The 13,681-nt window shown below is 32.5% G+C and overlaps 1 protein-coding gene across 2 annotated transcripts; it reads right to left on the reverse strand.

Moving 5' to 3' along the window:
- Positions 1-2,305: 2,305 nt before the first annotated feature.
- LOC108460485 (uncharacterized) lies at positions 2,306-8,209 on the reverse strand. Of its 2 annotated transcripts, XM_017760002.2 has the most exons (3): positions 5,496-8,209; positions 3,009-3,319; positions 2,306-2,830 (listed from the first exon to the last, which is right to left on the reverse strand). In XM_017760002.2, exons 1-3 carry the CDS (start codon positions 7,748-7,750, stop codon positions 2,481-2,483), a joined length of 2,916 nt encoding a protein of 971 aa, XP_017615491.1. In that variant the 5' UTR covers positions 7,751-8,209; the 3' UTR covers positions 2,306-2,480. The 2 variants fall into 2 exon arrangements, 1 of the variants encoding a protein (XP_017615491.1); XR_008281573.1 differs by lacking the exon at positions 2,306-2,830 and having other exon boundaries at positions 3,118-4,469; positions 4,553-8,209.
- Between the last annotated feature and the right edge of the window lie 5,472 nt (positions 8,210-13,681).

Raw genomic sequence — 13,681 nt, forward strand, 5'->3', positions numbered from 1 at the left:
ATATAAACATTGTAGTTAAGTTTTCAATATCCTTACAAGTTACATAAAAATATAAATTTTTTATAAACACATTTTTATATTAAATTTTAAATATTCATTAAAAATTTAGAGGATATTAGAATTAAATTGATTATAAAAATTTTTATCCTATAAAAATTATTTAATTACAATTCCACCACTGTTATTTTTGTTGTGAAGTGATTATCCATACAATGGTGAACACAGGTCGCAAAAATGCAAACCCTCCAAAAATGCGAGCTCATCAAATGTGTGAGCTCCCCCAAGACTGTAAGCTTACCAAAGCTATGAAGTCTCCAAAAGTGCAAGTTATGTTTGGTGAGCTTATACATGTGGGCCATTACTCTGCAAGTTGCCAACTTGTTGACTTGCACTGAAACACTGATAATTTTTAATAAAATGTTTTAGTTGTTGATTAGACTGAAATCAGTCAATGAAGAAGCAAATTGAATTAATCAAGTTCCAAGATTGGTCAAGTTATAATTATTTTATTATTATTCTTAGCTTATTTAAACATAATTGTTCATGTAAACTTTGTATCAATGTTTTGAAGCAAATGAAACGGTTGATTACAATTTGATGTCTCCATGTTTTATTTTTAAATTTTTTTTTTGGCTTCTGCTTCAATCCTTTCTTCATCAAATATCCAACAATTTTTAGTATCAAATTCAATTTTTTAGAGTTAATGATGAAGATTGAATTTGAATCGTTTGAAGTTTGAATTGTTGTTTAGGTCATATGGACTTGGGATTGTTCCATCTTGGTAAGTTTTCAATTGGTTTTGTGATGCAGGAGCATCTATCGAGTTGTTAGCTACTATGGTCTAAATTGAAAGGGATAAAATTAGACATATTTTGGGTTTTGAAGGTCTTATGGGGCGTAACATGAAAATTTTAATTTGGGTGGAAGATTTTAAGATATTTTATTTAATTTAATAAATTTGATGTGTAAATTAGGAATTAATATATGAATGAATAAATGTAGATTAAATAGTTAATTACAACATGAATTTCAAAATTAGATATAAATTTAGAATTAGATGCATGTATTTGGTTATTAATGCAAGTACTTAGCTGTAAGTTTTCTATACTTGGTGGTTATCTTAAAAAGATTAACAATGTAAAGGGATGTGAGATTTGCTTTTTCAACAACTTTCCTCTCTTTACTTGTTACTGGTAGATTTCAACAATAATTAAACATCCTTAAATACTTTTTATTTACGTGAAGTAATTGAGAATGGTAATATTTTGTATCTCTTAATCTCCAATCACGCATGTTAATTTTAACCTTGTCACTTTAAATTTTGAACATTCTTTAAATTGTGGTGGTTTATTAAAATTCTTCCCTAATTAAGTCTATTAGGATTGTCTAATTAGTTTTGGATTGGAGTTTAGGTTTAACTGTTAACCCTACTTGTCATTCTTTTTTCATGTGTTAGCTATATAATTATAAACAAAAAAGGTATAAAAATTGAGTAAAATGTTGAAAGCAAAAGCATATCAAACAAGTCAACTGATAATAAGACTTTAATATCAAGTTTGTTATTGACACCAAATCTAATCTTTCATTGCCCTCTATTTTTTTTTTAAAAAAAAACATATCAGATTGATTAAATCTTAGCTCGATTAACATTGACATTATTATCAGTGTAAGAGGACGCGGGTTCGAGTGTACTAAAGTGTATTAGTCTCCTATTTAAGGGTTGTAAAGAAATTATGAGTAGTTCTAAACATTGTGTCAAAAAACACAGATACGATAAAAACCTATAATAAAATTAATGTTAAAAAAAAACATATCAAACATTAGTATCATATTTATTACACCATTCTTGCATTAGTTAAACAGATAACATTATAGCAGCAAAGAGTGACGTACAAAATAGGACTTCTTTCCTTACACAAACAATTACTTTTTAATGTAATGATAGCTTTATTTTTTTTTAAGAAAGTAATGAACCTAGTGGTAAGTTTTTAGGGAGTAGATTTTAAAGGTGTTTTCTAAAAATATATATAGTTTAAGTATTTCATTTAAATACATTATATAGACAAAATATTCTTAAAATATGATTCATTTAAAAAATAAATAAATTTTCATTATTTGCTCATAATCTAATCAACGGTTTTATAATTTAATCTTGAATTCTGAAATTACAGTTCAATTTTACTGAATTAGACAAAAGTAATAATAAAATTAAAATATTTCTATGAATACGAAAATTCAACAAAATTGAAAAACCAATCAGACCCCAACATCATTTTTGGGCAATCGAATTTAAGAAGATAGACAATTAGAGAAAAATACAACAATCTTACATATATATATATATATGTTTTGATATTAATAGTGTTGGGATACAATACAAAACTAGCAGAAAATAAGGTTTAATGAAATGGCTTTGTTTTAGAAGAGATATTAACTAAAATATTCCTTCAGAGAGATATATGTATGTATATTATGAAAAGCTACCTTTCATCAGTTTTGACAGGATCATTAGCCAAGTCCAGGATCTCCTTCTTGCTCTTTACCACACTCCATTTCCTGTTATGAAAATCAAGTTTGTCCAAGTCCTCTGATACTCCCATATATCCATACAGCAGTTGTTCCTCCCCCTCACCGGGTTTTCCCATTTCCTCATCCCCCTTATTTTTTGATGTAAATTCCTTTCTCCCTCGCTTATTCTCCACGAAATACTTGTGAAGTCTCTCTGCCATCGCCAGTCCAGTAAATGTGCCTAAGAATTTCACCACCATAACACTTTGGTCTGCAGGCCTCCCTAGGCACACCGTGATTTTCCCCCCAACAAACCCTTTATCTGTCATCATTCAATAACCAACATGGGGAAGAACAAGAAAAACAACAAAACCACAATCCATGAAAACAAATAAATACACATCAGTCTTCATATTCACCAGTAAGTATAAAAGCTTACTAAATACATTAAGGCGTTTACTAAATAAATCATCATGCAAATTTATCAGTCAAGTGCTCACCTCTTAGGAAAGCCTGCACCCCTTCAATTGGAACAACCTTCTGTTCTTGAGGGTTGTTATTTGCCATGGAAATGTTGTGGATGACCACAATTGGAGGCCAGAGAACCAAATCCTCCTTCTGAGCCAAGGCTTCAGCTTCAGGCAAGACCTGGGGAACCCATGTTATAGTGTCAGGAGGTGCTATGCTGTCCCACCCCAGCAACACACATATTGCTTTGTGAAGACCCAAGTGCTCTGCCCTCAACCCAACCTTGTGAGACATGAAAGCATGCGTCACCAGGCGTTGGGTGTCCATGAATTCCTTTGAGTAGCTGTAAGAGGCACATATGTAAGAATAATAGAGAGAGGAAGATTCATTGTTCATCAATGGTAATAAATTTTAAAAAGGAGAGACTGATTTGAATAAATATTAATCTAGATGTTCATGATGATTGATGCTCTCAAAGCCATTAGAGGAAAACAACCCGAATCCAATCAGATAAGAGAGAACGAAATCAAAATCAAGAACATAAAAAGTAATATCCAGTTCCAATCTAATGTATCTCAAACCGATTTTTCTACAGTCACTGGAAATAAAGTACGAAAGTGTTTCAAAACCTAAGCACACCTTCTACATAGGTCAAACAGTGACTTACCTTAACAAACTCTTGTTTTTCACCCAAGTTCAACAGTATATTGAGGGTATATTTAAACCTATCAATTCTAACCCAAACCAAAAACCCAACCTGATTAACTTAACTTGAACTCGAGCCAACCTGATTTGACCACAAAAAGGCAACCACCCAACCCAAACCCAAAAACAACCATAACTAGAAATGACCCGAACAAGTAACCCAAAATGGCCCAAGCCCGAGTGTCAAAAATTTTAAAACCTGAATTGACCCAGCCCAACTTGACTTGTCCAATTGACAGGTCTATTCATATTTACAGGATTATATCATCAGTTCATTAGATAAGACGAGTGAAGAGTTAAAAACAACAAAGTATATCTTTAATCAAGCAAAGCATCCTGTTTTACTGCAACCTGACTTCTACTTCAAAAAAGTAGACTGCATTTGCAAATGTTTTACTAACAAAAATTTACTTCAAAAAAGATAATTAAAAAAAAAAAAACACATACATCAAATGCATCAGAAAGAGAGAGCGAGAGAGGAGGGGGAAGGGGGAAGGGGGAGGGGGGGGGGGGGAAGCGAGATGGATGGATGGATCATTAAGATCAACATTTAGCTACCTACAAGAAATTGCTGTATAAAACCATGCAAGACAAAATAATACACACTTTTTACAAAGTTCTTTACAGAACTTAAAAAGCTGATCTGCAACATAATGCAGACCACATAGCTTTATCTCTCTATCTGAGTTCCCAATCTACACTGCCATTTAGACCTTCTCCATCATGGACCTCTCCATTAAAAGCAAGTAGCATCATAATTGACTGGCAGTGCCTCACTATCATCCTATCTGCCACAGACAAATGAATTACCACTCAAGTAGTCACTCACATTCAGATTATGAAAGCCCCTATCAGACATAAGGATACTAACCTTGCTCCTTAACAACATCCAAGGATTCTGAAAGAGCAAGGACAAATGCCTCAAACCAAACATCCTAGATGCCTGTTGCTGAAATCAAGCAGCTTTTCTCACAAATCAGTCAAGAATGAGCATGGGAAGCAATAAGTTCTATCCAGTATCGATAAAGCCAAGACGTTCTCCATATCAGCACACTTAAAGAATCCTCGGAGTTCTCCACTTGATGTATCAAAATCAACCAACTTTCAGCAGTTAGCTTACTTATAGGGCTATACACAAATGTCATCTAACGCAGGAAATTTCCAAGTTCCAACCTCACTGGATGGACTTCTATATAAAATGTTATGAAGCTTAAATTGATAAAAACTGGAAGCCTAAATCCCATCACACAGCAAGCTAGCCCATTCAACAATTTTTTGTCACAAATGCTGAAACTCTCTACTTTCCCCTCTATTCTTCTTTTAGTGAATGAAAGCATTTACTATATCTAAGGTTGCATGGTGTTAACATATTCATAAACTTCACATTCAGTAGATGGTACGCTAGCATTATTACATTTTATGAAACCCGAATTATTAATATAAACACTCATTTCTCAGGCATATTTCTGCTTAGAAGCAAAATAATTGACATTAGACCCAGAAATAAAGTTGTTTATGACCAACCATCATATGTCTAGTTACAATTTAATGAACAAACTGCATGGCCAGAAGAAAAAAACCTCAAGTTCATCACTTAAATAACTAAATAACAGTAATGATTTTGTTAGTTCCCAAAATATTCAAAAGGCCATTAAAAATGTCCAAGGACGACCAATTGATAGAACCTTTGGGCCTCTGCATACTTAGTTGATTGCAACTTTAAACAAACACTATGAAAGTCCTCATTGAAGCAAAGAACTAAATGAAAATATAGGCCCCTCTTTAAAATGCATGTAATAGAAAAGAAAACAGACCTTCTTCCACATACAATGCAGAACAAACTACCAGCATTTCCTTGCTCCTTGTATCTTCTACGAGCAGACTGGTTCAAATTTAACTTTCTAGAGTACTTTAAGAATGCTTCATGTACCAATTGCTTAAATTCTTCTGAATCCTCGGACAGCTCAGCCTCTGCATAATTCACTAAATCTTCAGTCATGTCACCATCATTTGCATTTATATCCTCATCATAATCTTCATTTCTCTTCCAAACTTTGTTTTGGTTATGAAGGTTACTTCTTCTGTCATTATGATTTGAAGTATGCCAGCTAAGAGAAACAGGTCCAGGATTTCCCTTAATATATTTACCACTATTTTTGTAAAATCTGATTGGAACCCTTTGCGAATGTGCCAAAGAACCTTCGGACATATACCAGTCATCCAATTCTGAATCTCCTTGATGTTCTTGCCCATCATATGTCCTTCCAGCTTTTCTATATTCATTGTGGCCATACCGTTTTGTCCTAGATGCATGTAAACCAATTATATCTTCATCAATCTGCTCCTCACTGTCATATGAACTTCCAAAGTCGCCAGCTGAATGCAATTTTCGGGATACAATTGTTTTAGAACTTGGCCTATCAATATCTTCCACCATAAGGAACTTCCTTTTAAGGATCCTATCTGAGTACATGTCAAGCTCGTCCTCCATTCTCTTTGTTCTTAGACCTGGTCTACGTTGCTCTGCATCATATTTAGATGCAGAAGAATTTATCATTCTTTCATTTTGAAAGATTGGACCTACTCCTCTGCCATAACCAGAATCAGATCTCAAATTTGATAATTGACGGTTGTGAGATGCATCCAAATGTGACATTTCATAATCTTGTGGTAGTCTTCTTCCAAACGCAGCATGGGCATCTTCCGAACCCACATATTCCTCACCATGCATTGGTGCATATGATCCACGCATATCAATGTAGTCAGTACTTATCTGCTTTTGCAAAGCATGATCATCCCATATAATGGCCTTTCTTGAACTTCCATAAGAATGATCTGTATTATCAATTCTGTCTACAACATGGTGCATAATATTTGGTTTTGGCATGCCTATATGACCGTAATCAACTGGTGCATGTTCATAGCTAACTCGAGATTGAGATGGCATCAACCTTTTTACGTCCTCAACTGGATACCCACGATTATTACTTCCTATTACCCTAGGTTTTCTGTATACGTAATCCTCATATTCAGCTCTGCTCGGACTATTTGTCCATTGCTGATATAACGTCATATTCCTTCTTGCAGATTCAGGATCTCTCACAGAATCTGTAAGTGGCCTTTGATCATACTTATTATATCCCACCGGTTCTGTGAGCTTCCTGCTGCTCCTAAGATATTCTTCAGAAACATGTAAGGGTGCATCATCCTGATATGAACACAGGAACTCAGTCCTAGGGAGACCAGAAGATGTGCTAGGAAAATCCTTAAGTTGATTGGTGCTCATGAAGTCCTTGGATTGAGATGCTTCCACCATACTATATGTAACATCCTGGGAGTCAAACATGGGTTTGTCTTCTTTGTAAGAATCCATAACTGTCGCCTTCTTAGAAGGTATAGTTTCTCGATGCCGAAATTTTTCATGCTCATATTGACCTATATTAATATCTTGAGAGGAAAATGGTAACTGCCCACTAGTTTCAGAAAAATTTAGGCTTGGACCTAGATCCTGAGGCAACCGATGTGGCCCTCTTACATTGATTTCTTCCACTGGCAACAATTTCTGGCTCATCATTACGTGCCCATCAATAGTTGAAACTCTGTTATCCATATAGTCCTTCTCTTTGGTCATCCTAGAAGTACCATGATAAACACCCCTTGCTCTGGAGTTTGTACGATCATCAAAACCAACAGGCTCAACATAATCATATTTTCTATGGACAACTCCCTCATCTTCATAATGAGGCTTCTTTCGCATTTGCTCATGTAGGGGTGATTTTGATCGTGCCGTTTCAGTTGTAACACTACCCACATGCTGACCATATGAATCCCTCCCCATCATGGATCCGGTCATCCGATCCCTAACTGAGCCCACCCTCCTAGACGCATCAAGGGAATTAGGACTATAGCTCCTCCGTCCACGCAGTGGAGGAGACCGATTATTGATCACCTCACGACGAGAAACTGGATAAGGGTCATGAGGACCAGCTTCAGCAGCAGCCCTGTGTTGACCACGCGACTTAACAGTTCGCGATAGTTCAACATGCTCCTCTTTTCTTCTAGATTGCATCTTCCCGGTTATCAAATACTAATTAATTTTCTATGTATTCAGAATAGAGCAAAAGCCCTAATTTCAGGATCAAGTTTATATACCAATTTCGAAAACCCTAAAAACCCAGTAAGTATGAACAAAAAAAGAGACTAAGAAAGCGATTGCAAAGACAGATCTAAGGAAAACCCAGAAGGGAATTCGGATTGTTTGAGAGAAATTAAAAGGAGAAAGACCAAACCTTGAATTGAATTGGATTAAAAGAACCCATGGATTGGCCTGAAAGCCTTTTTTCCAAACTTCTCTCAACAGAAAACTCTTAAAGAGAGTATGGATCTTATCGTACAGTCTATTTCTTTTCCCTCGCAATAATTCTCTTCTCTTGTTTCTCTGTCTCTCTGATCTGAAAATGGGTGTTGAAGATGACAAACAATAAAGTGAAGAGGTTACTTAGTGCAATTTTATTGGTTAAAGGGTTGTTGGTTTTTTTTTTTTTTACTTGGTTTTGGTTTTAGAAGTGTTTTTTTTTAGGTAAAAACACATCTCCAATCCCTCTCAATTTCAATATTTAGCAAATTGGTTCCTCTCAAAAAAATCGAAATTCTTTAGTACCTATCAATTTTGAAGGTAAGAAATTAAAAATAATTAGTCATGACATTAATATTTTTCGTCAATTTTACATAAATTTGATCTGTAAAATAACAAATTTAGCTCTTATATTTACACATTCTAGTAACTTGATCATGATTTAACAAATTTAACCCTAATATTTTTGTAAATGTGTAAATATTGAGGCTAATTTTTTATTTTATAGAATCAAGACCAATTTAATAAATATTTAAACATCGATGGCTAAATTTATTATTATACCAACCAAAATTATGCACAGTTGACAAAAGACATCGCGTCATGATTAATTGTCTTTTAATTACTCACTTTTAAAATTTAATTGCTCGATTTTTAGAAGGATTAATTTACACAATTTTAAAATTGAGAGAAACTTTTTTTAATTATGTGGTATATAAGGATAGAAATTCTTAAAACCATTAGTCTTAGTTATTTAAATACAATTTAAATATAAATAGTGTAAAGCTAAAAATTTTCATAATTAATGTCGTAAAGATAACATAAAGGCTCTTGTATTAAGAGTTAGATTGCATTTTGTCCATTTAACTCAAAAAATAGACAAATTAGTCCATATACATTAGATCAAAGAGCAAATAGATCTTTCTATAAAAAATTATATCAATTTCTGCTATTAAAAACTAATTCTTATACGTCAATATGAGATACATGTGACACGTCACATGTCAACCATTAATTTTTTTTAACCATATTAATTTTAAACATTACAAATAAATAAAATTTTAATAGAAATGATAAATTTATTCTTTTAACTTATATACAAAGATCAATTTACTTATGTTAAAAAAGTTTTAGGTTAAAAAAGTTTTAGGTTTATCATAATGTTAGTATTTTATTTAGCTTTGGAGAGAACTCTAATGGCCACATGGTCGTAATAAAATATTGGTGTTGGAAAGTGCGGTGGAAAGTGAATGCAAGCTACGCGTTGCGTGCGTGGTGCTGCGAAGAAGAATAGTTTTTGGCATCAAATGCACGCATTCACGCTTATTGGCAAATTATGCTTTTTTTTTTTTTTTTTTAAATTGAAAGCAAATTATGCATTTATTATGACTTGTTTTTTCTTTCTTTGTTATTTTTTTATCCAATGGAAACTCTCGTTAGGAAAACTACAAGAACTAGAGGAGAGACCCAAAGAGAAAATTTATAATATCAGGTAAAAATATTAAGAAGGTTTTTATGTTAGAAATTAAATTATATTTTATTTTTATTAAAAATATACATTAATTCTTGTACACAAATTAAAGAATAAATTGATTATTTTTGTTAAAAATTTCATTTAATTATACTGTTAAAAACTAACGTGGCTAACGAAATAATTAAACAATGACACATAGCGTGCCGTGTGTATTGACTCGCCTGTACACACGATCAAAAATCAAATATATTCAACAATTCAATTGGGGCAAAATCACAAACATAAGGTGTCAAATTGTAATATAGTAGTACAATGAAAAGCCTCAAGTAAGCATTTCAAAGGTCATCTTCCTCAAAGACTGACTAGTTATCATGCAAAAGTCAAGTAAAATACTAGTTAAGCAATTATCGATTTAATAGACTTAAGAATTATTAATGCAATTCGAAAAACGTCATAGAAAACTAACTTAGCTTAGAAATCAAATAAATGAATCTAGCTTCCCTCTTTCTCGTTTTAGACTATGCAATTAATCAAGATGATGGTCGATTGATTAGCTAGCTACTCACGAAATTAACAAACATGTTTCAATTGCTTTGGTTGTAGATGTCTCCTCTGGGTATCATCTAACTCAATAGCTACCGCCTAGGATCTCCTCTCAGTCTCAGTTAGTTAATAGCTTACTTCTCGGCCTCATTATTCTGCATGATCATATTAAATCTCTACATGATAGAATCCCCTCTAAGTCTCATCTATCTACATCTTCCATTAAAGTTGCCAATTCTAGTTTACTAAGCACTTTAATACAATCAACCAACCAAATTAATCATCAACATGCATACTGGCTACAATTGGCAACTAACATCACAATCAACCATCAAAAGGATTTAAAACAACATGGAGTTCAAAGTACAAGCAGACATACTAAACATTCAAGTTATAGAAATGAGTAAGAACAAAAGTTTAGAGTTGTTTATTCATGGAGTAACATCAAACTCCAAAGCCGCAGCTTGTTTTTATTTCCATGTTAGATTGCCATCAACAAGAAAGAGTCTAGAAATGCATAACAAATTTAATCTCTACAAAGTATCTACAAAGAACTTTAAAGAAAAAAGCTAAAAGCTCTATCATTTCTCCCTTTCTAATATCCCTTTAATTTCCTATAAAAAGGTGTTTCTATATTAATGAGCTAAAAGACCCTTTTACCCTTGTTAAATTTTAACTTGTCAAAGGTTGGAATGTTCAATTCCGTTTGAGTAACTGTCAATAACAACAAATTTGTAACACAGTGTTGCCGATCTCTATTTTCACAGCATCACAATGTGACAAAGGTATGTTCTCCCAAGTTAGATTCAGCATGTCGTCGTGATTTTAGATTTTCCATGTCGTGACTTAAAGAGACAACAACGGGACTTCTAACAATTTCACATCGCCATCTCACTCATTCTCTGCTACACCTCCAAGTCTTGTTCATCCAATGTCGCGCCCTCAACTTGACAATATTGCGATGTTGCTTTGTTCACTAGATTCCTTCAGGTCCAAATAGTCAATTAGGTCACGACTTCAGGTCCTTCTGTTGAAAAATTTTAGTTATGAAAATGGTTTACTGTTACAATGGAAGTTTAAAAGTTTTCAAAACCGAGTCGACTTGTAATATTTATACTAATAAACATTCTACCAAAAAAATACATATGTTTTGTGCGAGACAAATTCGAAACGTTTCCCACTTTTAACCAAATGGCCTTCTCTGCTATCCTCATACATCGAATTGCATCAAGTATGGGCTCGAACAATAAGTACCAAACACAAAACCAAAAACATTTTATTACTTTTACTGAAAGTAATTCTCTCAATAGAAGCCATAGAAATTATTATTCCTAGAAAATAGAATTTATTCTAAGAAAATAAATTTACACTACTTTCTAGCAAAATAATAGTACAAAAAACTTATGTGTAAAAACTAGTATTAATAGCTCTACTAGTGCCAACTATTTATAATGAGAGATAAGAGAATCCTAATTGTAATGAACCGAAAGTTACGGTATCGGAAATTGAGTCTTGAGTACTGTTTCCGTGAAATTTATTCATGAATATTTATTAGAAATATTTATAAATTTTGGTTGAATGCTTATTTAGTGTTTAATTAAGTGAAGTAGCTTGAATTTAGTTTAAAGGATTAAATTGCATAAGGAATAAAAGTTTAATTATAGATTAAAGAAGTAAAAGGGACTAATCTAGCAATTAGACCCTAAGTGCCATGTGTGTGAATGTATGATATAACATGTGTAATAGTTGGTATATATGTGTAATAGCTATAAGATATTTTATGTTATAGCTATTACACATGTTAATTTTATATTTATTATAGGTTAATAATAATATAATATAGTATAATGAATAAAGAATAATGAGTAAAGAAACATAGAAAGAGTTACAGAGAGCAAACGTGAGAAAGAAAGAAAGAAATAGAAAAGGGAAATTTGAGGATTAAGGCCCTAAAGCTTGATTGGTAAGTTGTTTTAGCTCATTTTCTTATGCTTTTTATGTTTATGGATGCCTAATTCAAAGTTCTACATGTATGAGGTTAAAATGAAGAAAAATAGAAAATTTTTAGATATTGATTTAGTTGAATAAATTGAGGTTTTATGGGTTAAATTGATAGGAATTGAAGTTAGAAGTGAAAATTGAGTGATTTATTAAAAGAATTCTAAGTTAGGTTTAAATAGGGATTAAGTTGAATAGAGCTCAAAATTTATGTTTTATAATGAATTTTATGAGTTAGAAATTGTTAATGAGTTGATTAAAAGAGAATATGAAGCTTAAGTTAAAGAAAAAAGATTAGTAATGGAAAAAGGACGAAATTGGAATTTTTGTAAAAGTTTGATAGAAAGTGAAAATGTGTTTTATGAATTAGTATATTGATGATTTTTAATTGTATGATTGTTAGTAGCAAACGTAGCACGGATACGTCATCAAAGAAGGAAAAGAGAAAGTGAACGAAGATATCGATTAAATTCGATAAATAGTGGTTTGTATTTCTATAAACCGAGCTTAATCGTTATTACTATATTTGATATTTATATTGTATGAAAATGTGAATGAGGTAAGTATTTTTACCATATTGAAATGAATGTGATTTTGAATACCCTATTAACGATTGTCGGGCTAGTCGGATATAGTTGACATGTCATAGGAATTGGAAGTATTAGGATATTCGACATTGAGTCGATGAGACACTATGTGTCGACTCTCGTTAAAGTTCGGATTTGTTCCGATGAAGTACTTTATGTACTATAATGTTAAAGTTCGGATTTATTCGATGAAGCACTATGTGCTTATCCCGGAGTGTGGGTTGGATCCGTGTATCCGTCGATGTCCGAGTTATGTTAATAAGGGTAAATAAAGTAAAGGTTATTAAAGTCTTGATTGATATTGAATAATAGCAATAATGTGTTTGAATTACCATGTTTTAAAGTTGATTAAGCTATTGTTTATAGAAATACCACTGAGAGTATTCTCAGCGTCACGGTTTGTTTCCGCATGCAGCTAGGTCTGAAAGTATAAGGACTCAACATACAAGCCGATCCCGAACTCAAATTGGTGAAGTTTCTATCTTTTAGAAAATGGCATTGTACCTAGGATGTCTTTTGGTTATTTTGAAAGTATCTAAGTTGTTAAGTGATATTTTGGTATGTTTTGTAAATGTTACCAAAACCTTAAGTATGGTATGTTTTGATAAGTTAGTGAAGAGTAATAAGAGGAATTGTTGGTAAATGTTGTAGAGAGAAGAAATGAAGATGTTATAAACTTAGTTATCAACATTTTTTACTAAAACAGATTTGGACAGTAGCGGTAGTCCAACTTTGAAAATATACCAAAAATAGTATAAAGTGAATTAGATGATGAATAAAATATGTAATTGAAGCTTAATGAATCTATTTTTATATGGAAGAAACAAAATAGGTAAAAGAGTTGTGTTTTATGAGATATTTACGTTTTGGTGAAACAGGGTTAGAACAATTTCTGGATTCCATGTTATGACTTTAGAAATTCACCATAAATTGTGTATTATAATTAGGACTCAAACTTTATTTGTATGGATTCCTTATTGAGTCTATTTTTAATTGAAACAAATGGCATAGTCATTGGATTTCTGTACAGGAAGAAATTTGATT

The sequence above is a fragment of the Gossypium arboreum genome, chromosome 4, assembly GCF_025698485.1.
Source record: "Gossypium arboreum isolate Shixiya-1 chromosome 4, ASM2569848v2, whole genome shotgun sequence".
In the NCBI taxonomy this organism is placed as follows: Eukaryota; Viridiplantae; Streptophyta; class Magnoliopsida; order Malvales; family Malvaceae; genus Gossypium; species Gossypium arboreum.